The sequence below is a fragment of the Pongo pygmaeus genome, chromosome X (genome assembly GCF_028885625.2).
Source record: "Pongo pygmaeus isolate AG05252 chromosome X, NHGRI_mPonPyg2-v2.0_pri, whole genome shotgun sequence".
Classification (NCBI taxonomy): Eukaryota; Metazoa; Chordata; class Mammalia; order Primates; family Hominidae; genus Pongo; species Pongo pygmaeus.
In genome coordinates, this window is record NC_072396.2 from 50,839,823 (window position 1) to 50,865,667 (window position 25,845).

The 25,845-nt window shown below is 42.2% G+C and overlaps 2 protein-coding genes across 9 annotated transcripts in view; one reads left to right on the forward strand and one right to left on the reverse strand.

Annotated features, from left to right (window-relative positions):
- Window positions 1-9,955: 9,955 nt before the first annotated feature.
- Window positions 9,956-23,932, reverse strand: AKAP4 (A-kinase anchoring protein 4). 4 transcript variants are annotated; one of them, XM_054473009.1, is made up of 10 exons: window positions 23,795-23,927; window positions 23,218-23,354; window positions 22,588-22,671; window positions 21,115-21,739; window positions 20,047-20,230; window positions 17,847-17,942; window positions 16,736-16,786; window positions 16,086-16,187; window positions 11,498-13,630; window positions 9,956-10,300 (listed from the first exon to the last, which is right to left on the reverse strand). In XM_054473009.1, the coding sequence occupies exons 5-10, from the start codon at window positions 20,071-20,073 to the stop codon at window positions 10,145-10,147; spliced, it is 2,565 nt and encodes an 854-aa protein (XP_054328984.1). In that variant the 5' UTR covers window positions 20,074-20,230; window positions 21,115-21,739; window positions 22,588-22,671; window positions 23,218-23,354; window positions 23,795-23,927; the 3' UTR covers window positions 9,956-10,144. The 4 variants fall into 4 exon arrangements, with proteins under 4 accessions (XP_054328984.1, XP_054328983.1, XP_054328985.1 ...); XM_054473008.1 differs by lacking the exon at window positions 23,795-23,927 and adding an exon at window positions 23,451-23,614 and having other exon boundaries at window positions 21,115-21,224; XM_054473010.1 differs by lacking the exon at window positions 23,218-23,354 and having other exon boundaries at window positions 21,115-21,224; window positions 23,799-23,932.
- The window catches only part of CCNB3 (cyclin B3), a 98,109-nt gene continuing 96,186 nt past the window's right edge, over window positions 23,923-25,845 (forward strand). For 3 of the 5 annotated variants that reach the window (XM_054473003.1, XM_054473004.1, XM_054473007.1), the window contains exon 1: window positions 23,923-24,126. The gene's annotated coding sequence lies outside the window, so the exon portion shown is untranslated. The remainder of the gene's footprint in view (window positions 24,127-25,845) is intronic. The other 2 variants (XM_054473006.1, XM_054473005.1) reach the window with 2 other exon arrangements.

Consider the following 25,845-nt stretch of genomic DNA (forward strand, 5'->3'; position numbering starts at 1 on the left):
ACTGAGAACTGAGCTAAGCGGTCTTCCCAACGGACCCAACTGAAGTAGTCACGCGAGAAAAAACGGATTAGCACTGCGAAATATTTGAAAACTGAACTGGCATTGGTATTCTAGGCTGTAGAAGAAGAAAAGAAATAGCAACATTCTCCATAGTGGGGGTGGGGTGATGACTCTTAAAGGGACAGCAGAGGGAGCTTATTGGGTGTGATGGAACTGTTCTGTATCCTGATTGTGGTGGTAGTTACATGAATCTATACATGTGTTAAAATTTATAGAACTGTGAACCAAAACGGAAAAAAGCCAGTTTTACAGAATAATACTTCAAAAAATATAATTTAAAAGTGTGAAGGCTCTGGCGTTCAAAGTCTGGTAACACCACTCATTTGCTGTGTTGACCCCAAACAAGTTTCCACCCCTCTGTGCCTCAGTTTCCTTGCCCTCAAACAGAGACAATCCTAGTTTCTGCCTCCTGGAGAGTTTGTTATGATGGAGGTTAAATGAGATAATACACATAATGTGCTTAGACAGTGCCTGAGACATAGTGATTGCTTAAGAAATGTCTGTGTATGTCCAGTAGCCAGTTCAATATAAGGGCCTGGGGTTCAGGAAACTGGTGAGAGGATGGAAGAAATCACTGTGTGAGTCACTGCTGTGTATATTTGGGTATTTATAGCCATAGGACAAATAGCTGCTGTGACCTTATGTTTTTAAGCCATGCAACCTACCCAGCCACCAAGCTTCCTCACTTCACTCCTGACCGCTTTCCAGTTTTCATGTAGTTCCTAACCTGTGGTGCTGTCTCCAATTTGGCCTTCAGTTCACTGACTGGTCATGACCTCTCCAAGCTGTTCTTTAAGCTGTTCTCATTCTTCTTTGTGGATCAAAACCTCTTGGACATTCTGCAAAACGCCTGGCCTAGACTCTTAAAAAAGTGACAATGTCATTAAAGACCAGGAAAAAATGGCTGGGACCTTTCTAGATTAAAGGAGACTAAAGGGACATGATAAGTAAATACAATGCATGGATATTGGATAGAGCAAAGGGGAACAGCTATTGAGGCTATTATTGGGATTTTTTAGGACAATTGGCTATGAATTGTTTGTGGAAGAATGTCCTAGTTCCTAGGAGACACACACTGGAATATTTAGGGTTAAATATCATGATGTCTACACTGACTTTCAAATGGCTCAGCAAAATAATGATAATTTTATATAATAATAATAATATATATATGCACACAATTTTAGTCATTTGTGTGCCAGATAGATAAAGCAAGATGGCAAAATATGAACAATTGATGAAGCTAGATGAAGGGTATAAGGGTACTTATTATACTAGTATTACAACTTTTCCATAAGTTTTAATTTCTTCAAAATATAACGGAGTAATATGACATCACTTGGAGATTTGTAAAATATACATGCTTGTTTTGCAACCCCAAACAAAGGAATTGAGAATTTATCTGGAGTTGGGGTGGGACAGATGGGCTGGGAATCTGTATTTTAAAAGTTGCGGGATCCCAGCAAAGAAACACCACTGAGAGAACTTCATCTCACACCCTCCTCTACCTCCTCTGGTCCTTGCCGTCTTCCAGGATCCAAACTCTGGCACGAGTTCTCTTTGGCAGTGTCCCAGCTAGGCCTGTCCACCCACCCTCTGTAAAGTGGGTGCAGCTAGATAGTGGGGCTGGTGAGAAGAGCAGCAAAACAAGGATAGATCCTGGGTAGGTCAACAGTTATCAGATGGGCAGAGAAAGAGGGTTCTCTGAAAGAGACTGGGAAGAAAGGGCCAGGGAAGTAGGAAGGAAATCCCAAGATTCGACTCAAAGGAGGATGGAGAGATATGACAAGTCACTCTAGGTGTGCCTGCTTAGAGTTTGCATCAGGATGGGGAGGACTAAGTTGCTCTGTCAGTTCAGAAGTGGATCATTTGGTTCCAGAGGAGATTTTCCTGGCAAGTCCTCCCTTCCCTTTAGCAGATAGTTTGTGCCACAGGACTCATTGACAAAGGCATCCGAAGTCTCCAACAGGAGAAATTTCTTTTCCAAAAGCAGGGCCTTTGGGAACCAGATGCTGTCAACCACCGAGAGGAAAGTTAGCAGATCAGGGTGTTTTATTTTACTTTCCTCTCTTGCTGAGTTCTGGGACATGATTTATCTTCTATTGGGAGGTGCTGTGTTAAGCCACGACAAGGTCATTGAAAATATATGCATTTGGCATTTGGAGGTCGGGGAGAGTTTGGAGTCTGCCTTCTACTGTTTCTGGTATCTGATGGTTGTGACAGTGGCAAATAAAAGCCTGGAGGCCAAGTGTAACCTTAGGGAAGGAAAATGAAAACCTACCACCCTTCTCTTCATCAGTTGTCTCCATCACAGCTGGGGTTTCTAGTCAGTCATAAGGGGCACCACTCACCTTCCCCATCTGCCCCCCAATAGGTGTGTTGGTTCAGCTCTGGAACCTTTTAACATTTAGTGAAGTCCATTTTAGAAAGGAAAAATGAAAGGAAGCAAGAAAAAAAAAAAGCAGAAATAAGCAAAGGAAGTAAAGAACAGTTAAGCAGCACATGGCTCGCTCCGATGTATCCTTCCCATAGCAGACTGAGTGAGCACTCCAGAACACAAAGCTTACCCTGAAACTGCAGAGCTCAAACCCTTCAAATGGTTTCTCCTTGAACTTAGCAGTGAATTCACATAGTACTCTGATGCCAGCTGACTTTTCTAGCCTTGTCACCCTTCACTTCCCCTTCACACACTTTCTACTCCAGTGCCATGTCTCCTGGATTCCTAAGCAAGCCATGCCTTTATTCACCTCTGACGTTTTGCACATAGATGGGCACCCACCAGCCACTCAAGTCAAGTGTGGTGGTAAATAGTACAGACTCAAGTCTCATTTTGCCTGGGCTTCATCCCAGATGTAGGCAACTTTCTGATCCTCTATACCTTCATTTCCTCAGTTGAGAATTGATGCTACCAACAGAGGCGCCTTGAGGATTAGATGTGACAATCTGTGAGAAGAGCCTAGCAGAGGGCCTGGCTCAGCACACAGTTAGCTGTTACTCAACAAACATTGATTGGCTGGGTGCCCCGTAGGTGGGAGGCCCTTATCTGTTCATTTATTACAAGCAATTTGTAGTCTGGTGGAAAGGCAGACATGAAACCAAGACATTATAAGACAGTGTGATCCGGCGGCGCTGGAACTGTGTGGGTTTGTACCTTTTCTTCAGCTGGGCTCGCCCCAGGTGTTACCTAGAATTCAATTGTTAGCCAGGCCTGAGACTTGAGGAAGATAAGAGAAAGTAAGAAACTTCTACCCTGGGAGAGGCATTTCAGACGTGAGGCACTAGCACAGCCCCACAGCTATTCAAATGTTGAAATCCTTTCAACATTGATTGAAAGGATTGAACTGATTGGCAAGTGCCCTGAGCACCCCAACTGCCTGTAACCCCTCCTTTCCTTCTACTTCACACATTCTGGCATGCATTGGTCGGATACCATCAGAGACTGTCCTTGTCTCCTGCCAGGGTGCAAGGGTGCCAGCCTGTCTTGTTGCTGTTTTGCTCTGGTTCCCCTCAACCCCCAACAAGGAGCAGCCCTGAGCCCTCTGAGCAAATGCAAGCTTCATACTTGTTCTGCGAGGCTGCATTTTCAACATTACATGTGCTTCTCCTTGGGGATATTGCCTGCTCTGAGTCCCAGGAGCTGTATCGGCTTGCCTGCTCTGAGTCCCAGGAGCTGTATCAGCTTGCTTTGGGGGATGCCCAGTTCGGCCTTCTTCTGGGCTATGGTCTATGCCAGCAATATCCTTTGAAAAACTGTGCCTGTCCACCAGGGGAGATTCCTTCCAGCTAACCATCCACTCTACTCCAGAGGTTCCTGTCACCTCCTAGATGTTCCTACTCCATTCTGTCAGTGTTACCTGCACTATGCCAGGATTTATCCTGACTTATGATGTTATGGACAAGGTCCTGGTGTCCTGTGAAGTAGTATAGAGTGGAAGCTTTGGAGCCTATCTGTGTTTTTGAATCCCAGCTCTACCACTTCCTAGCTCTGTGACCTTAGGCAAGTTACTCAGCCTTTCCAGGCCTCTGTCATCTCATCTGCAAAAAGGGTAACAGTAATACATACCTTATAGGGCTTTTGGGAGGATTATATAATACCGAAAAGCATTTAGAAGAATGCTGACTCACAGTAAAAGCTCAACAAATGTTAGACATTATTATTATTGTTATTATTATTATTTTGTATTGAAGCTCTTTTTTTTTTTTTGAGAAAGGTCTTGTCACCCAGGCTGGAGTGCAGTGGTGCAATCTTGGCTCACTGCAGCCTCAGCCTCCTGGGCTCAGGTGATCCTCCCACCTCAGACTTCTAAGTAGCTGGGACTACAGGCGAGTGCCACCATGCCCGACTAAGTTTTGCATTTATATAGATGGGGTTTTACCATGTTGCCTAGGCTGGTGTCGTACTCCTGAGTTCAAGCGATCCACCTGTCTCGGCCTCCCAAAGTGCTGTGATTAGAGGCCTGAGCCACCGTGCCCAACCATATTGAAGCTTTAGTGGGCTTCATTTAGGTATATTTTCAAACATAATTGCCTCTTTTGATGTACATAACGGTTCTAATGAGGTAGGTATAAAAGACTATTGGTTAGAATCCCGATTTTTGAGGTAAAGAAATTAAGACTTGGCTATATGAAGTGAGATGGCCATGGTTAATGACAAGTTTTATGATTTCCCGTTTAATGTTATTGTTCTCCACCAGAAGACACTGAAATAGATGGATTGTTATTTATTCAATAAACATTTATTGAATGGCTACTGTGTGCCAGGCATTGTGCTGGGCACTGAGGGTACAGTAGTGAGCAAGACAGACAGGTCCCTGTGCTCCTGAAGTTACCATTTTAGTGGAAGGGGACAATCAATAAGCAAGTAAATAACAATAAAAGGTATATATCAGTGCAATAAAAATTAAACAGGGCAATGGGATACAAAGTAATTATGGGAGATGAGGTAGTGAATGAAGGAGGGTTTTTCTGGGGAGGTGACTTTCATGACAAGTAGATGAGCTGGAGACCTTCTCACCTTGGCTATGTAGCTAGGTTCTGGGAGAGAAGTCCTCATGAAGAGGGGATTTCCAAGGTCCTACTCTGGGCCACCATAGACAAGTGGATTTGTAACAGGAAGGAGGGTTGCAAGGTAAGGGTTGCTCAGAGCCCAAAGTCAGAAAGACTTGCTAAATTTGAGATTTTCTGGAAAGAGGCAGGAGAGCAAAGAAACTTTTAGCAGTGGAAAGGGAATTTTTTTCCTTATAGGTACTTATTAAGTTTAAACATTTTAAAATTAACTTTATTGAGATATAATTTAGATAGAATGAAGTTCACTGATTCTAAGCATACAGGTTAATGAGTCTTGAGAAACATAGACCCCTGTGTTAAACATCGCCTCTCTCAAGATATACAGAACATTTCCATCACCCTAAAGTGTTCCCTTGAGATCTTCGCAGTCAATTCTGGCTAGGTATTATGTAGAATATCCCTCAATTTGGGTTTGTCTGATGGTTTCTCATTATTAGACTAGGGTTATGTGTTTTTTGCAAGAATACCACAGAAGCGATATGCCGTTCTTATCACTTTATATCAAGAGATACATGATATCATTATGTCTTTCCTGGTGATATTGGCCTTGACCATCTAAGATGTGACTAACAGATTTCTCTATTGGAAAGTTACTACTTTTCCCTTTGCAATTAATAAGTATCTTGGGAGAGACACTGAAACTATCCCATAAATATTTGATTTAGCACTATATAAGACCTATATGTTGAATTAGAGAGTGTTGTTTTGTTGAATTTAGTTTTACCAGTCAAGAGCATGGTCTATGTTTACTATTCACCTGTTTTTATTTTTCTCATTCATGTTTTATAGTTTGTTCTTTAATAAACATGGATCTGGATTAATGGGAAGACAATGTGATAGAATGGAAAGAGCATAGTATTTGACATGAGGCAAACCTGGATTTGAATCCCAACTTTCCCACTCACTGGTTAGATGACCTTGCAAAAGGCCTGACTCGCTAATTTCTCATCCATAAAAAGTGGCTGGGAAGAAACCATCTCACAAGGTTTTTGAAAGCATTAAAGCACTGAGTAGTATCTGGCACTCAGTAAGTGCTGTGTAAATGTCATTTCTTGCCTCCTTTAATACCCAAGTGTTTAATATTGTTGTCACAATTGTGAGTAAACTCCTCTTTCTGGCACGGTGGCCTTAGGATATAGGAATTCAACAGATTCTTTTAGATTTATTTTACGTTCTGACACCACAGAGGCTTTGGCTTGGGAGAAGCAGTGAACTTTTTACATGTCTCTGAGTCACTGGGGAGACTGTTTTAATTGACGGCAAATTATTGCAGCTCACCAGTATCTCCTATCCTAATACCTTTGCAAACTCCTCCATTACCTTTGGTATTTGGGGATTTGATTTTCACTGATGTACAAATATACTATTTGCAAAAGTGGCATTTTTTCCCCTCTCTCCTATATTTCTACTTTTTGTTTATTTTTCTTCTTTCATTATTAGAATTGTTTTAAGGTAGAACTTTAACACGGGTAATCTTGTGCAGTTCCTGTTTTTACCCAGAATAAATCTCATATGAGTTTTTATTTTATTTATTTTTGGGGGGGGTGGGGGGAAAGGGTGTACTCTTATCATGTTAAACAAGAGAGAAAACACTGCAACACCCACCCTCCCCCACCCCATCTCTGATTTCTGATGTTTTAAGACTTAAGCAAAACTTTGCTTTCCTTGTTTGGTCTTTTTCCTTGTTCCGAATTTTATTTCCCCTTTTCTAAACTTTTAATTTGTTATTTGACATGAGGCAAACGTGGATTTGAGTTTACACTGGATTTTAGTTTAAACCTGGATTTTATTTTACTTTCTTTAGGCAGGATGTCACTGTTTCTTTTTTTATTCTGATATAGGCTTTAAGGGAAATACATTCTCTAAATGCTGCCTTGGTAATCTCCCAGAAAGTGTCACTGTTGTCAGAAAAAGGGGTCCTGATCCAGACCCCAAGAGAGGGTTCTTGGATCTAATGCAGGAAGGAATTCAAGGCAAATTGTAGAGTGCAGGGAGAAGAGACAGTTTATTGAACGCTGCTACTCAGTTACAGAGTAGGGCGTCCTCAGCTGCTACTCAGTTACAGAGTAGGGCGTCCTCAGCTGCTACTCAGTTACAGAGTAGGGCGTCCTCAGCTGCTACTCAGTTACAGAGTAGGGCGTCCTCAGCTGCTACTCAGTTACAGAGTAGGGCGTCCTCAGCTGCTACTCAGTTACAAAGTAGGGCGTTCTCAGAAAGCAAGAGGAGGAACTTGTCTTTAAGTTTTCTTATATAGTGGTCTTATTTTCTATGTAAAACTAAGTTATGTCTACGTGCTGGTGGGCTGACAGCATGACAATTTATTATTTTGCTGATGTAAAGAAAACTATTCTTGGCATTTTAGCTTGTAAGCACATCAAAGCATGACTGTAATCAACTTAAAAGCATATATTGTTATGTGATATTGGGACATCTGGACATTCTGCTGTCGTGGGCATTTATCCTTACAGGTATTATTAGCTGTTTCCTCAGCCATAAACATCTTATGACCATGGGCCGTGACTGGCAAGGAATGTGCCTTATTAGTTTTAACATGGAAATGATTTTAAAATGGTGTCACCCTGGCTCTCCTAGCCTCCTGTTTCTCTAACATTACTCCCATGAAATCAGTCTTACAAATTAATTTTTCCTTTTGCCTCAGGCTCCATTATGGCTTGGCATGGCACTGTTACTGATCATGTGTATAAAAATTTTTGATATTTTGTTCATCACGGTTTTTTGGCATTAATTTTAATTTATTAAAATATTATTTAATTATGGAGTTTTTGATCCCTGAGGCAAGTACCTCTTTCACCTCATTCCAGTCTAGTTCTGGCCTTGTAATAACCTCCCAGACAAGTTTTGCTTATAATTTTCTTTTGAGATGGAAGCCTGATATCAGAGAGACTGAAACTGTTATTAAACCAATTGTACCGCCTGCCAGGAGAGAATCGTGTTGTCCTTTTCTGCTCCTTTCGCCTCTTACTGTATGCTAGATTCTCAGCTCAGCAGAAGTCCTTGTCCATTTCCAGCTGCTGGCATTGAGCACGGCCACATTGCTATTGGGATGCCTGGGGTTACTTCTTCATTTAGAGAGGTCAAAGGCCAGGGTCTTATTCTCCAGAAATAAACCCCAAGGGCTATTGAGCTCCTCCAGACCCTTGACAGGGTCCTTGTGGCCCAAAGCATTCCTTTCTCTGCTGGAATCTGTCAGTTAGCTCTGGAAAAAATCAAGTTTCCTCATCCTGAACTTACTCCATCCACACAAGTTTCCCTTAGAAATTATGGGAAAGAAACTTGTTCGTATAATTCTCAAATGTCAGAACTGGAAAGGCCCTGAGAGACCATCTTGCCCCAACCCCTTTCATTTAACAGAACATGTAACTTCCTTTGCTCTATTTCCACATTTCAAGGAATCCCTAAGGCTGCCTCATAATAAAAATCAGGAGCAAGGTAAGAGCCAAGTTAATCAAGGAAGTAAACTGCTATGGGACCCAGCTGTGCTCAGGGAGGACTGAGTCATTAGAAATGTAGCCCTGGCCTCGAGATTTGTTTATTAAGGATTTCCTTCAAGGGCAAAGAGAAGGATCTGTGATGGCTCAACTCCAAAGATTTTAATGGGGTGGGGTGAGACTCAAAAAGATTCGATGAGCTTTCAGCCGGGCTGGAGAGTTGTAAAGATCCTGCTTTGAAGAAGCCTGCCTTTACTTCTTCTATCTGACTGGGTCAGGCATCGTGGAGAAGTTGGCAAAGTTTGCCTGTGTGCTTAACTTCTCCCAAAACATGTCCCTCTGGGTCCCATACTCAGAGGATATGCTTTCAGTTCTGAAATGTATCAAGAGGGCACTCCTGTGTTAGGACTGGCATTGAAAGTCACATATCATTCACATATCTACGTTTGCAACAAAATCCACACTGTGCAAAACACCATCACATCTATTCTTCTAGTTTAACCTATAAACAATGTAAGGTAATTTTTAGCTACATTTTACAGATGGACAGGCTCAGTCTGCAGGATTGCCTAAGGCCATGTGACTAGTAAGAGGCAAAGCTTTGACTGTTGAGTCCAGAAGGACACCCCATTCTGTGCTTGTTCTACTAAGCCGCAACGCCTCAAGGGTGCCAAAGCGTGCCATGAGAGCACACAGCAAACTAGCTAACAAGGGCCGCAGGGTTGAAACCACTGTCTTGATCTGATTTGCAGTGAATGCTAGCACTATGATTGACTTATAGGACACATAGAACAAATCTGGGAACTTACTGTTATTCCCAGAGAAGACACTGGGACATTGGGCCCCAAAGGAATTTACCCATCTTAGACATTTATGTTCTTGGAAAATTTTTCTTTCAGACTGGAAGAAGACAAGGAAATCTCATCAATTGAAGGAAATTCCTTATAAGGCAGCTGTATTCACACACAGGAGAGGATCAGATCCCATTGTAGTTCTGGGTAGTATTTAGCTATGTGCAGTGAACACTTTTGAGGGATGTGTGTGTAGCAAGGCAGGGTAATGGGTATACACTTTCTTCAACTAAACCAAGAAAGCTGTATCCTTGGGATTAGAAAGGGGATTATCAAGTTAGTTGTGCAGTTCAGGGAGAAATAGGAAGGCCACAGGTGGGAAAACTCTAAATAGACTGTGAATTGAGATTTGGACAAACCAGATTACTTAGGGACCTTACATGGATTATATCCCTGTGTCCTCGGTGCTCAGAAAATAATCCAGGGTGAGATCTGAATACAACTCCAACACTGTATCACCATTCCTGGAAAATGAGCCAATTCCCTTCTCTTGTCTTGGAAATAGCTGATCAAAAAAACAATGACACATTTATTTTTATTTTTTTTTTTATTTTCTTTCCCAGTTTGTTGACACCTCTTACATTCACAGGCAACTGCTCAAGTGTATTGGGAAATACAGTTGCGTATTGTGCAGTTGACTGGCCTGATGGTGGGGGTGCTCTGGCTGGGATGGAATGCTGCTAGGGGGGCTAAGATGAAGAGGAGTCAAGGATCAGCTCACAGGTTAGCGAGCAGCCAGTCCAGCAACTGTTTCCTGGCCACCTTTCCCACAGCTTCATCCAGTTGCCGTTCCTTGGCAAACTTCATGACCTCTTGAAGAAGACCTCCTACACTGTACCCCTTCTCTGCTGCTTTAGCTGAAACCTGAGGAAGCTGTGGGGAAAACAGAGCTAGTGTGAGTTGCATGATGCTTTTTGGAGGAAAGACCTGCTGGACAAAGTGAACTAACACCCTTCTACCACCCAGCCCCCTCAATCCCAACCTCCTCACCCACACCCACCACCTTCCCGCCCATGATTCTAGGATTAGGGTACAGCATGTCATAGATCTAGGACTAGAGGCTGCTGACACATCTTTCCTTTTCCCTTGAAACTTCTCTAATGACATAGATCAAAATGTCAAAGATACTTTCTTTTTTGAGCTTCAAAAGCACACTCTGAAATTAGTTGTGTTCATTAAATACTTTTCACCAGATGCTGGACTCTTCAGTTAGTCTGTGCTGATTGCTAGGTCAAGGTTTGGGGTTGCCATTTCCCCACCTCCCTAAAAAAGTATGAGACTTGGAGTAGGGAGGATTGTCTGGCCTTGGCTCCTGGACTGAAAATAAGTTTGTTAAGTATTTGATGTTTCTGGAATCCATCTAATGCAGGAAACTCAGCTGTCAGATAGGAGTGTGTGTGTGTGTGTGTGTGTGTGTGTGTGTGTGTGAGAGAGAGAGAGAGAGAGAGAGAGAGACAGAGAGAGAATGTGCATCTGTATGAATGTATGAATGCTGGCCTCCATGGAATCTGAGGAGCAGGGCCAGGACTAGGGTCAGGCAATGAGGCACCTAGGGCATAAAATTTAAGGAGACGGGACTCTCAGGGCACTTGCAGGACCCATGAGTTTGGGGGAGGAGCATAGGGAAAATAGTAAGAGACAAGTTTCAAACTGTTTCTGGTAGGTCAAGCACAAAATTAGTCCATGATACTTCCAACACCTCAAGAAGTAGGGAGGAACTCCATTTTCCTTTTTTGTTCCCTCCTCTCTAGAGTACTTTGGGGGATCTTAAAACTCAAAACATAAGACTTAATCATTCCCCAATGTTTTATCAAATAGTTTGTCAAAAGGGTCACTGATGAAATGCGTTAATCTCACTCTCCTCCTCTTGGTGGAAATGCACAGGCCTTGAGGTGTCCACTTAGCTAGTGGTTCACCATTTTTGTGTCTTTTTATGAGGTGAAAGTAATTCATGAAGCACACGGTAAAGAATAGACTTGAAACTGGAATGATCTTGGGCTCTAAGTACAATGCTGCCTCCCTGCCTCTGCCCATTCCAACTTTCTTCTTGTGTCTTAATGCATTACTTACCTTTTCCAGTTGTCCATCCTTATCTCCCATGAAGTAGAGCATGGGCACATTAAACTGGGAGGCTGCAATCCACTGCAGGACAGCCTGGAGCTGCTTCTGCAAGCTATTTGTAGAGCACTGATTATTGACAATTACTTCATGTCCAAGAGAGTCTTGATAGTTCTGTGGCATTGCACCCCTGTGAATGCATCTGGTGCCCCTGAAATTGGGCTTATTTGCCGAGGCTGCTTGTTCTTCCAACTCAGCAAGGGCTGCCCCATCGTTGCTATACTTAGCCATGATAAGGCAGAGCTTCATCACAGATTCTACCAGTTTATCTATAAATTGCCAGTTCGCTTGCTTCATCCCACTGATACAGTCAAGTTCTTGATGCTCCTGGCATTGTTCTTCCCCTTTGTCAGATCTCTTGGACATGGAAGCTTCTTTGCTTACCCTGGGCTCAGAACGCTTGTTCTCACCTTCGCATGGATCCTCACATTTGAAGGGGTTCTCATTGAGCAGTTTCTGAATCAGCATTAGAACGATGTTTGACATATCCATTTTCTGGGAGTCCAGGTGTTGGTTCTCCTTTTGACAGGCGGATGGTCCAGGGGCTCTGTGAGATTCTAGTTGTTTCACTGAAAGTGCTTTGGCACTTTGGCCACCTCCACACTTTTCATATTGAGTACTCTGAGCCATATAGCCCATGGTGGAACCAGGACAGTCTTCTTCACATGTATCTTTGCCCTTAGTCTGCTGGGTCAGATGGTACTGGATCAGCTTAAGGGCAGAGACAATCAGGTCCTTGGCCAGTGAATCTGTGGAAGCATTGATCTTTTCTCCTTTCTCATCTTTATTGCTGCATGCTTTGGTAGCCACCTTGCATGGGTTTCCTTGCTTTTGGTTCCAGATGGTCAGGCCCTCTTTGAGAATGTGTTCACCAACTTTCTCAGCACTAGTCAGTGACTTGCATGGGTCTGATTTCATTTTGCCTTTGTCCCTCTCTTTCATTTCAGCTTTCATGGTGGAGAATTCAAGACTCTGGTTCCTGCATTTGGGATCATGGGACCCAGCTTTTAAAGATGCATATGACAGACTCTGAGACTTAGTCTCTTTCTCCTCACCAATAAGGGCACTGACCAAGCGCTTCAGCATGGCTTCCATGATGTCTGTAGCATTTTGTTTCCACTGGTTGAACAGATTTCTCTTGACAGCTGAGACAAAGTCTGAGTCAGTCATCAGGACCCCAGTAATATTATGCAGGTTCTTCATGCAGGAATCAATCAAATCGGACACAATCTCCTTGGTGTGCCTTAGCAACACCCTCTTCAGGACCACACATGCTGGAATTGGCTTCCCAGAGCTGTGCACTTTCAAGGTCTTCATGACAGAGACCATCATGTCAGATGCCACCTGATTTGCATAAACCATGAGCCCCTTGCTGATGGAATCTGCAAATTCTTTGCTCTCTCTCTGGGACATCTGTTTGTCTCCACTTTTGCTCTTGTTGGATAATTCACCATATAGAAAGGTTTTCTGGCCACCTTCCCTGGACTCCTCTCCAGTGCCACGCATTTCTGCAGCGGTCAGTTCCACAGCTTCATGGGCCATTTCAGAAGCAATCTTGCTCGCAGCAGTTCGGGGACTGATTCTCTCTTTGTTCCCAGGGGATGGACAGATTGAATGATGAAGGCATTTGCTTTTACCTTCCAATTTCTCCTTGATTTCCTTATGGGCCATCTGGATTACCAGAGAAGATAGTCGGTTGACGTAGAAGGAAAGGTCATCTATAGAACATTCTCCATCAGGGGACGTGACTGCTCTCTGAGTGCTAGGAGGTTTGGCTGGAGGAGCTGAAGGACTTTGATTATTGTTGGTGTTTTTAGCTGCTGTCATTTCTAGACGTAGGTTTTGAGGTCTGTTCATCAAATAATCTATGTTCACTTGATCGGCATAGACACTGTAGCAGTTCTCAGAGGATGCTCTGTGATATTCGCCCTCTGTGTCTCCTACTTTATGTTTACAGGTAGAGGTTGAGGGGCTCAGTGCATGTTGGAAACCCAAGGCATACTTCTGGAGATCACTGAGAAGCCAGTTGAGGACACTTACAGGATCAGAGGGAGCTTGTTTGAAAAGGCACACAGATCCCTCCGTCTAAAAAAAGAAGAAGACATAGCCATAAGAGTTTGGGTAGGCTACTTCTTTCCCTTATTTTATTTAGAAGATGTATCAGATTAGGGATTTGACCTCTTAGAGTTTGTATGGGAACATAACATCCAGTTATATCCATTAGTACACATTCAAGCAGAAGTGGCAGCAACAAAAGTTCAAAGTATATACATGTGTATACTTTATACAAGTGTTATCAATATATGTCTGCCAACTCATATGAATATGTTGTATCTCAATGTGTCAAAAATGTGTCAGTGTGTCTGTTGTGTGTGTATATATGCATGAAAATATAGCAGTTCACATGTGTGAACATCTCAAAGATGTGAGAATGTGCCATTCTGTATTGTTAGCATGTGAAAATGTGCCTCTGTGTGTGTGTGCATATGTGTGACTATGTCTAAGCATGTGTAATAATGTGTTGACATTGTTACCTATCGTATATGTCTACTGTATAGGCTGACATGTGCATGTTAGTATGCATATTTGTACATGTGTGAATGTCAAAATATGAGTGTCTATGTCAGTGTGTCTCTGAATATGTAAATGAGCAAGTGTCAATTTGAGTAATCTGCATATATGTGTGTAATATACATTCACTAGTATGTATCATGCAGCTATAAATGCATTTATGTATGTTAAAGCATAAATTCACATATTAACATACACATTCATTAATATAATAGATACGATTTTAATATATGAATGTATATGTATGTTAAAACATGAATATGTGTAAACAGGTGATTGTATAATGACTATGTATGTTCATAAATTGGGTATCAATTTATGCTATATTTATATGTTATGTCAATATTTGACCATGTGTATGTCAATGTTGTACATACCCTGGTATTTGAGTATGTGTGTGAGTAGGTGTGTTATTGCATTTGTGTCAACAGTGTATGTATCAATATGAACAAACAAGTGTGTTAGTAAATATGTGTCGCTTAGTGTAAGTTTATGTGTATGTCAGCATGACTGTGTATGACCATATATGTCTTTGCATAGATATGTATATTTATAAGCATGTATACCAATAAGAGTCTGTATGGTCACTATGTTTTGATCAAGTCTTATGCATGTAATGTGTGTGAATGTATGTTCATGCATTGTGTAATATGGGTGTTTATGTGTGTCCTGTGTAGGCATGTCACTGCATCTGACTCTGTATGACTTTGTATATCTTTGTATATGTGTGTCATTGTTTATGATCAGTTTAAGTTTGCTACATCAATGCTTGTGTGTGTCAATATCAAATGTAGCCAAGCATGTATTTATCATTGCTTGTATAAATTGTTTTTTTGTAAATGTATATAAATGTATACATTGATGTGTGTATCATTTTGTATAAATTTATATGTGTATATCTATGCCTGTGACTGTGTATGCCCATGTCCAGATATGTGTATATGTACTATATACACATATTCCACCCAACACTAACTACCAAGCCCTCTGCTCCTTCTATTGCTTCCTCTCTTTTCACTGAATTTCTGGAAATGTGAGGTCATGACAAAGTCAACTTTTTGCAAATGAGCTTAAGTTACAATCAAGCAGATCTGCATTGTATGTAGGAAACATGGGCTGCTTTTTCAAAAATTAATGCCAGGTATAATTTATCCCTTTCTTAAGACTCCAAAATTGAGTTGGCCATATCCAAGTAAACTGAAAACTGTTTGGATACTGTAATGTAAACTTGTTTTTCCTTCCTTGGGGGCCACTCCTTTCACTCCAGAGGAGTCTGGGGTCAGAAATAATGTTGTGGTTATAATATGAGCCTAGAGACACAGAACAAGAAACATTTGATTCCTTTGCATTAAAGTCAAATATCCTGTCCTATTACCAGCCACTCCAGGCTTGTAGGCATGAGAGGGTGACTTGTTGTATGCTCCAGTGCCCTCCCAAAGCCAGGACCCTAACAGATATAATTTTGGATACTTAAACAAAACCAAAAGGAGTTTGTATGTCACAGTGGCATGCAAGTCTAATTGCTTCTAACTTTAAGCTACTCAACAGCCTAGGTAATCTCTTAGACGACAAGGTAAGGACAAGGCACTCAAATTCTTGGTGGTTATGGATTGTCTCTGCTCCATACCCTTCTTTCTTCCTTGCTGGATGCTGGGCAATGTGGGGCACACAAGTCCGTTACCAGCCAGCGAAGAACATTACAAATAGTCTTGTGTGATTCTGATTGGATGGGTAGCTGGAAATCAGGAGAGGGCATTCTGAGCCTCTGTGATTAGTGCCATTATTAAGTACCTGGGTGTTGAACTTACTGTGGTCTTGAACTTAGGCCTGTGTTCTCTAGAATGTCATAGTATTCAAATTGATAAGCCTGTTTGACAGTAGGTGTCTTACCATGTCTGATCCAGAGTCCTCAGACTCATCATTGAGCTCTGAGAATTAGAAGTGGTAGAATCTCAGAGGTTAAGTATACCTTAGACTGGTCTTTCTTCTCAGTGTCCTTGATCACGATAATCTCTTTTTCTTCCAGACTTCCCAGGTTTAAGTTGCCTTCTGAGCTGGAACCAGCAGCATCCTATGGAATTAAAGGGTGAGATTCTTAAAGAGTTACTTTTGGAGATTTCTCCAAGCTGCCCCCTTAGGCTATGACTTCAAATCGTGAATGTTATGACTTCTTTTATCTTTTTTCTTTCTGCAGGAGAGGTAGGCTTGTGAGGCTAGCTAATCTTTGAAGAATGAGACGAAGTTCCCTCCACAAATTACTACTCCCTACTGTGAAGATGCTCACAAAGCGGTCAATCTCAAGAACTATATTCATCACCCTTTGGATGGGTTTTCTTTTAAATAAAAAAATAAAAAACAACTTTTCTGACATGCTATCTTCCATGTTTTATCTCTTTCAGTCCTACCAGCAACTTAAGTGGCTTCTAAAATGAGACTTGATATCAAGAGTGACAGTAAATTCAGAACCAGGGATCTTGGGCTCATGAGAATGCTGGCTTTCCCCCTGAGTCCCCTCCACCTTTCCCCTCTCTCCCCCAACATTTTCCATTCTTCATACTTCACTGATAACCCTTTTCAGCAGCTTCCCACCGATTCTGACTCTGAGCAGAGAATACGCACCTTGTAATCTTTATCTTCTACATTCAGGGTGGACACATCGACAAAGCATATCTGCATCAAATTAGAAGGGTGAATTTAGAAAAACTCTAGAGAAAGGGGCATAATTTCTCTTTCTTGGAGATGATAATAGCACCTACCTCAGAGGGTTCTTGTGAGGATTAACTGAGATATTATATGGAAAGCATGTAAAAGCAGATTGCCTGGCACATAGTGAGTACCCAATAAATGTTAATATTGTGATTATTGTTAGGCAGACAGAATCTTAGCATTAGTACATTTCTTAAATGAGAATACCAGCCTCCTGTCAGAGTGAGGCCCAAGGTACAATATCCACATGTATTAATTGAGAAAACTGAGAAGAGAAATGGCTTGCCCAACTGACACAAACTTAAATGTGGAGCTTGTATTAGAACTCAATTTTCCTGGCTTCCAGTTTAGAACACTTGCTACTACACTAGTGTTTCTCAAAATTTATTTTATTATTAATAATATAGAATATTTTAAGTAGTGTATGGATAAATATTTCTGCATTTAATAGGTGAATTTTATTGTGCGTTAGGGAGAATACATACTAGAACACCAAACCTGGGATATTATGGATATTTCTTAGCATGACTGTAATTTTTAAAATGTAAGTCAATTTTCTAAACATTGTAAAAATACATATTAATTAAATAATAGTATGTGTGGCATTTGAACATGATTGAAGACTGCGAAGCCCTGTGAAATTACTTGAAGTTTGGGAAACAGACCATGAAGCATTTTGCCCTCCTGAGGGGTCCTAGGGTAACATTGTTAGCTAGGCAATATTATTATGACTTAAGAGATCTCAACTAATAGAGGCTGGTTGCCAGGCAACCACCACTCCTCCCTCAGGCTCCTCCCCAGCCTCCCCTCCCCAGGTCCTTTACATCACACCACACCCTGCCCCTCCCTTGATTTTTATCTCTGTGTGATGTATGAGCACGCTGGCCCCTGACAGACCTTGTTGAGCTTGGTTGCTTGGAGAAGTCAGGGTATCATCGTCCATTAGTTTATCTTGGGCCCCAGGATATCTATACCCATATGCCAATTTTTCCTACTCCTCAGCATGAGTCATTTTTTATCTTACCACTTTCCGGTCCTGATCTTGCTGTCCTTCTGGGTTGTAGAGATCTACCTTGCACACACCCCTGTGGCTGCGTAACCAGTCAATATCATCAGACATCTGGAAAGAGAAAGAAAAGAAAGCTGAAATGCTTATATATGGTTTTTGGAAACCGGGTCAGTTTGGATAAGAATCTCTGGAGGGGTTCTGAAATCCATTTCTGTTTCATATATAGGTTTAGGCTAGGAACTGGTGGGGTGAGCAGTGGGGGACACATCGAGATGTTTGAACTTGATGCTCAGGATCATTATCTTTTAGCAAAATCCGTAGTCTTCTTTAATTTAGACTCTCCACACCAAGTATTTGGAATCATGAGAGTATGATGACCTGGGAATCAAATTTAAAAGGAAATCTAGTGACTTTGGGGATTACATTTAGTGATTTACTTCTACACAACTCTACTAACTAAATCTCTCTGATCTCCACATTTCTTTACCCCCTCGAGTACCTTCAAAAAACTCCAGCTCACATTACCCCCTCTAACTTAATTCTAGCTAACTCCAGTTCAACCAGTCTTTCCCATTACACTAAAGAAAGTGAAATTAGATAAATAGCTATAACACATCACTCAAAGCCATTGGAAAATATTAAAGTCAATAGCAGTAAATAAATAGCCGTTTTATTAAAACAACATATACAATTTCAATATATAGAACAAGATTTTGAATGCTGAGAAAACCCAGTCTAATAACCATAAATATAACACCGAGAGACAGAAATCTGAGGGAAGACCAGACCCTGATCCAATAGGATCAAGTTTAATTTATTTTAGAAAGAAAAAATAATCTCTGCCAACTTCCTTCCACCATCACCCCCCGCCACCACCTCCCAACCCAGTCTGGAACTAAAAGTAAAAAGGAAATGACAGAAGCCAGTGACTGATTTTTGCTACATAAGACCTGAGATTTATGCTTAGAACACACAGTTAAGAGCTCAGTAGACTTGTTTTTGGTATCTGGGGCTTGAATTTGATTTCTTTTTAAATTTTAACAAGAGAAATCCTTTTTGCCAAGTATTAGAGGGCTATTGAATTCCCCCTCCCACCCTCCCCACTCCCGCTCTCCCTTCTGCCCTTCCCCTCCCCTCTCTCCCCACTCCCTCCCCTTTCCATTCCCTCCCCATTTCTCCCCTTCCCCTTTCTCCCCCTTCCCTCCCCCTCCCTCCCCTTCTCTTTCTCCCTTCCTCCTTCTTTCCTTCCACCCCTTCTCTATTCCCCTACAGCATATTAATAATAGCTATTCTCTAATGGCTATCCTTTCACATGATACTACTACATTCCTGCTCTTTACCATTCCTGCCTCCAACCAAGATCTTTTTGAACTCTTCCTTCAGAAATCTCTGTGAAACCTTGAAAAAGTTATAGGAAAAGACTCACTCTGAAGAGGGAGTTTCTTTTTTTCCAAGAGCTACATAGAGAACACTAGCCTAGTAAAAAAAGAGGTGGAGGCATAGAGTCCCTCATGTGATTCAGAAACAGCCTAAGTCCAAGTCCAAAATAACTGTGAAAAATAAAATTTATGAATTCATTACCTTGATGATGAAGTTCTTTTAGACGTTTGGCTGAAAACGTGACACCCAGAAGGGAGATGTGCCCCTTTAGATGGAACTGAGAAGTGCCAAGTTCTTGGGCACCTGCAGTTGGCTGCCACCCCTGTCAGCTGTTGGACCAGACTGAGGGGCCAGGCTTTCCCCTGCTGCCTCTGACCCTGGGGTGTGGCAACGGAGTTTGTTGGGTCACAATGCCTGAAACTGTCACAACCTAAGCAAAGGTGGGCATGTTGGCAAACTCAGTAACCTATTCCCATCAAAAGCACATCAGGCTGTCTGCGGTGGGACAAACTTTTTCTATTGTCTCTATGAGGGTACACACCATTTTTCTCACATTTTCTCTGGCTCACAGTCCATCGAGATATCCCTTCTCTTTTCATTTCCTGCTAGACCTCCAGAACAATCTAATCATACCCCTACTAGAGAATCAGAGTTATATTGCAAGAGATCTTTAGATTTACATAGAAACAGAGAAATGTTGATCAAAATCTTTTCTGGGTATCCCAAATAAAAGTATGAAAATAGAAACTTGGAGGCTGCCTTAGCAGCTTCTGTAGTTTCACCTCACCATTAAGATGCCCCCTTAGCTAGTCAAAAAGAAGTCAGATGTCCCTACCATTGTAGTATCAGAGTACGCCATCATGTAGGACCCTGGAATGATGTTTTCTTGTCGATTTGGATGCTGTGATGACTCTTCCAGTCTGCCTCAAGATACTGCTTTTTTCTTCAACTCTCCATGCCCTCCTACAGCCTTGACTGCCAGCTGGTGCCAGAGTTACCTCTTCATGACATCACCGTTTCTATAGAGAACAGTGACAGCACAAAGTTGGAGGGCTCTAAGGATTCTGTGTGCTCGAAGTGGTCTAGCAGGCTCTGACCTTCCCTATGAGAAATAAGTTGTCCAGAGAAAGGCTGATCTAGTTGAGACAGGGTCTGTCTTTTACAGACTCCTTAGGCCATGAAAGAGTTAAACTCCACTTAATCTTTTCAATCTGGCCAGTGCTGGTTTGTTGGCTACAGTATGTGTTAGAGATTTATCCACTACACTTTGAGATGCCTTCATCTCATCTTACTGAGTTTAGCCCCAGTTTGGAAATATTATCCCACAACCAAATGTCTCTCACTGTGCCCAAGTCTCATCTTGTCTTTCCTTGTCTTTTCTCCATGTCTCCACTTTAATACTGCATGCATGTAAATAAATGCATCTGAATTAACAATCAGTTGAGATGATCCCCTAAAAGAGTTTCATATTCTTGGTTCTACCTCCATTTATTATTTTTCCTGTTGCCCTGAGATTGCATCTCTAACTCCGCTATATGATTTTGATCCTGTTAGTTCATGGTGTCAAAGAGAAACAGAGCCTGGAATTTGTTAGAGGCGGCAAGACAGATTTTATTCAGGCCACTGCAGTAAAGGAGAGAGACTTCTGATGAACAGATCTCAACTCCACTGAAACAAAAGGCAGGGTGTGCTAAGGAAAAGTACCGAAGGACATTGAGTGGGGGTGAGCTTGGTCAATGTATTGGGGCATCTGTGTTTGCTAATGGGTGCTTATTAAAGTTAGGTTCCCTATGTTCACAATGTCAGGTTTATAAAGAAAAACATAATTAAGAACTATAAAGAAAGAAATGAAATAAACAAAGTAAAATCAAAAAAAGAAAAGAAAAGAAAGCTAAGCTCCTACCTTCCCATAGAGACAGGGAGACATGGACCCTATTTTTCTTGATCATTACATTACAAAGGGATGGCTTCCAGGTTGTTGAGAAAGACAGTCCTGGGTTGTAGAAGATACATCTTAAAAGAAGAGAGAAAGAATTTACAATTGCAAGTTTTCTAAAGTACATGCTGTAAGGAAGGGAGTCAGGGCCTGTAGTCAGGTTTTGGCCTGAACAAACAGTAAATTCTTTTGGCAGCAATGAACTGTCTCAGGAAGGGATTTTAAGGGGGGCTAGGATTGTCATACTAGGGAAATGGCCTTTTGGCAGCTTTGAATTGTCTCAGGAAGGCATTTTAAAAGGGCTGAGATTGTCATCCTAGGGAAATGGCCTTGAGCTGATAGAAACTACGCTGGTGTTTGTTCAAGTCTCTTAGTGTGTGTATGTGTTGGGGGGCAGGTGGATGAAATTGTGCTGAAAGTTGCAGTTCTTATAGGCCAAAGTTGAGGCCTAGTTGAGAAGTGGGCTCAGAGAAGCCTGACTAAAGTTTGATCATGAAGAGGGTCTTTGTTGCTTTTCCTATACCATCCTTTTGTCAAGGGGCAACTTTTGACGATTAAAGACAAAGTTGGAGCTCCTGTGTCTGGCTCATCTCTGTGGAATATGAAACAAAGGAAGAAAATGTTTACATATTCTTCAAGCACAAGAAATCATATCTCTAAGAGATTAAAAACAAAACAAAACAAAAACAAAAACTCTGTGTCTCTCAGCCCAGAAAGGAACAACCATGATTCATGCCTGGAAAATGTCTTAGTAATCCCCAAATGACAAAGAGAGAACTACTATGGATGATTAGAGCACTCTCCCAGGGCACCTGAATCCTGTCATCCTGGAGGCTAACCAGGAGCAGGTAAGAGCAGCATTTGGATGTGAAACCAATGAGCAAAATGTAAGGGAAGAATCAAGGCAGACCTGGCTCAGTCATAGGTCACAGTAAATTTACTGCCTCTTCCTTCTCTTCATGAGGCTCTCAAATTGGTCTGTACTGAGTAGAGGGGGTGGAGCGCAGGTGAGGGATAAGGGATGTTCAAACAGTCAAAGTAAGGAATATATTGTATTAGTGTGTGAAGGTGTGTGAATAGTCTGCACTTAGGTTTGCCTTTAATAGCCAAATATTGAGATACTAAACACAAAAGCCTTGGTCATCATTTTTTTTTTCTAAGCACCATCATCTATTTTGTAACCTTGTTTATTCTACCCAAACATCTTCTCTTTCACACAAACTTGTGAATAAGAGTGCGAATCAAGACTTTAACTACACTCTCGGTTTGCATTTGGCTAGAAAAAACTATGAAGATAATAAAAATGGGACCTTTGTTTATAATATAATTATCATGAATAATGGCAAAAGGAAATTAAATGAAGTGAACCATCAGCCTTCATGAAATCACTGTCTGTCTGGGAGTCTTGCTGGGTATCTTCCAGCCTCAGATTTAGCCTACCTTTTATGTGATGATTATCAGACATCATTTACTGTGGACCAATATAATTGGGAACACCACTTCTTTTTCTCCTGATTTGTTTTCCTGCCATGAGAGTACACAATGACATTTAGAGCAGCTTCATGCAACCATACTAAAGTGAAAAATTAGTCATTTTGAACATCTTGGCAATGGAACTGTATAATTACTTCTGTCAAATGTTTGTGTTTTGTCTGCATTGTCTGCATTGTACATATTTGTTCTTTCCTATGAGTTATTGGAGGAGTGAAGGGGGAAAATAAAGGACTTTTAAAGTCTATAAACATTATCATAAAAAAATTTCAGGGGGCAACTGCTAAAGATAAGTGGAGTCTTAGGTATGTTAGGGGTTCTTTTATAGGCAGGGGCTTAATTAGGCAGCTAAAGTTCTGTTCCATAACCTTGCGGTAGAAAATGACTTATGGCTAATTTTGAGGGGTGGGCTTGGCTTGGCAGTGGCTATTTCTGGTCAGGCTCTTCCCTTTTATAATTATGAAATTTCCTTCCCCTGATTTCCTAGAACATTTGCTTATTGTCAGGATAATTCATCTGACATTTACTAAATCTGGCCTTGTAGAGTTAGTTACCTTTTCCTATTCCTAGATTACCTACATTGCAAGCCTAGAAGGTTATCTATCTCTTTTTCATTGCATCCACCACGATACTGGGCACACAGGTGGGCTCAAGACACAAGGTTTTGGAATTTTTAGGGCAGGAAACATAATTCAGAAATCACAGCATCATGGGATCTGTAAAAATGACCAAAAAACTTGGTTAGCTATCTGAGTGGGCAGGCTTCTTTCCCAGAGCAATAATTGTCACACTTTGGCGTGCATCAGAATCACCTGGAGGGCTTCAGTTTCTCATTCTACGGGTCTGGAGTGGGGACTGAGAATTTGCCTGGTACTGTGTATTACATGCATTATCTCATTTAATTCACGCACAGCCTTATGAAATGCCTACCACTTTAATTATAAATGACTCGCTGGAGCGCAGAGGCCACGTGACTGCTGGGGGTGCTTGGCAGCACTGGCCACTTCCATCGTCTTGGGGGTGGGGGTGGCGGGGCGCGCGCGCGCGCGTGTGTGTGTGTGTGTGTATGTGTGTGGTGATTAGTATGCCTTTTATTTCTTTCAGGGTCTGGTGATAGAAGAGAAATTCCCTGAGAAAAAGAAAAGTAGAAAGTTACCTACTCTGATCTTCTGGCCCCATCTGGTGGTTTCAAGTCTGACTAAAAAAAAAAAAAAAGCTCTGATTCGTGATCTCCCCCTGCTGGTGAGAATGGTGGGGTCAATCCGGCCGCCTCTCGTACCGGTTATTCTGAGGTGCATTTCTGTGGAAGCGTTTCCGTTATTCTGAGGCAGTTGGGCTGAGGCGGTTGGTCGCCTCTCTCTCTCTCTCTCTCTGTTCCTCATCTACATTTTGATTGGTTTATTTTTGTATTGTTTTCTTTCAGTTTCCGATTGGTGGAGAAGTTTCTGCTAATAGCTTTTGTTCCAGTCCATCTGTGGCTTGTTAAAGGTATAACATATATTGTCGTGACGAGAGTTTTTGCCTTATATATTGATTATATATTATAAATATAGAAATACATCCTGTGTCAGGCTGGAGATGTGGGAGGAAAACTGGCTGAGGGAACTAGCCTTTAATTAGTTTATTTCCTCCCTGTCAAACCAACAAACTTTTCTGGAACATCTGACAAAATAACCTTTAAAAAGTACTTCAGGCTGACCGTGGTGGCTCGCGCCTGTAATCCCAGCACTTTGGGAGGCCGGGGCGGGCAGATCACCTGAGCTCAGAAATTCGAGAGCAGCTTGGCCACGATGGCGAAACCCCATCTCTACTAAAAAGACAAAAATTAGCTGGGCGTGGTAGCGCACGCCTGTAGTCCCAGCTACTCGGGAGGCTGAGGCGGAAGAATCGCTTGAAACTGGGAGGCGGTGTTGCAGTGAGCCAAGATGGCGCCACTGCACTCCAGCCTGGGTGACAGAGCAAGACTCTGTCTCAAAAGAAAAAAAATTAAATAGCCAGGCGCAGTGGCTCACGCCTGTAATCCCAGCACTTTGGGAGGCTGAGGCGGGCAGATCACGAGGTCAAGAGGTGGAGACCATCCTGGCCAGCATGGTGAAACCCCGTCTCTATTAACAATACAAAAATTAGCTGGGCATGGTGGCATGCGTCTGTAGCTACTTGGGAGGCTGAGGCAGGAGAATCACTTGAGTCCAGGAGGCAGAGGTTGCAGTGAGGCGAGATCGTGCCACTGCACTCCAGCCTGGACGACAGAGTGAGACTCTTGTCTCGAAAAAAAATAGCCGGGCACAGTGGCTCACGCCTGTAGTCCCAGCACTTTGGGAGGCTGAGGCAGGCGGATCATGAGATCAAAAGATCGAGACCATCCTGGCCAACACGGTGAAACCCCGTCTCTACTAAAAATGCAAAAATTAGCTGGGCATGGTGGCATGCGTCTGTAGCTACTTGGGAGGCTGAGGCAGGAGAATCGCTTGAGTCTGGGAGGCAGAGGTTGCAGTGAGCCGAGATCGCGCCACTGCACTCCAGCCTGGCGACAGAGCGGGACTCCATCTCAAAAAAAAATAAATAAAAAATAAATTAATTAAATATATTATTACTTGGTGACAGCTGGGCGCTGCGGTTCACTCCTGTAATACCAGCACCTTCGGAGGCTGAGGCGGGAAGAAAGCTTGAGGGCAGGACTTTGAGACCAGCCTGGGCAACATAGCAAAACTTCCATCTCTACCAAAAAATAAATGAAATAAAATAAAATTAGCAGTGTGTTGTGGTGCCCGCCTGTAGTCCCAGTTACTCGGGAGGCTGAGGTGGGAGGATCACTTGAGCCTGGGAGGGGGAGGTTGCAGTGAGCCGAGATCATGCCACTGCACTCCAGCCGGGACGACAGAACAAGACTGTCTCAAAAGAAAAAATAATAAAAATTAAATATAGTATTACTTTATGACAGCTGGGCACGGTGGCTCACTCTTGTAATTCCAGCACTTTGAGAGGCTGAGGTGGGAGTATTGCTTGAGGGCAAGAGTCTGAGTTTGAGACCAACCTGGGCAACACGCAAAACCTCCATCTCTACTAAAAGAAAAAAAAAATTAGCTGGGTGTGGTGGCGCGTGCCTGTAGTCCCAGTTACTACGGAGGCTGAGGTGGGAGGATCGCTTGAGCCTGGGAGGTTGATGCTGCAATGAGGAGTGATCTGGCCAACTGCACTCCAGCCTCC

What these genes read in the sequence shown, in the direction of transcription:
- AKAP4 (XM_054473010.1), bottom strand. Translation starts at nt 20,073, where the DNA reads ATGATGGCGTACTCTGATACTACAATG. An exon ending in AGAAGAAAGACCAGTCTAAG is followed by an intron (nt 13,631 to 16,085) that starts GTATACTTAACC and finishes TTCTTTTTTTAG; the next exon opens with ACGGAGGGATCTGTGTGCCT. An exon ending in AGGATGGACAACTGGAAAAG is followed by an intron (nt 10,301 to 11,497) that starts GTAAGTAATGCA and finishes TTTTCCCCACAG; the next exon opens with CTTCCTCAGGTTTCAGCTAA.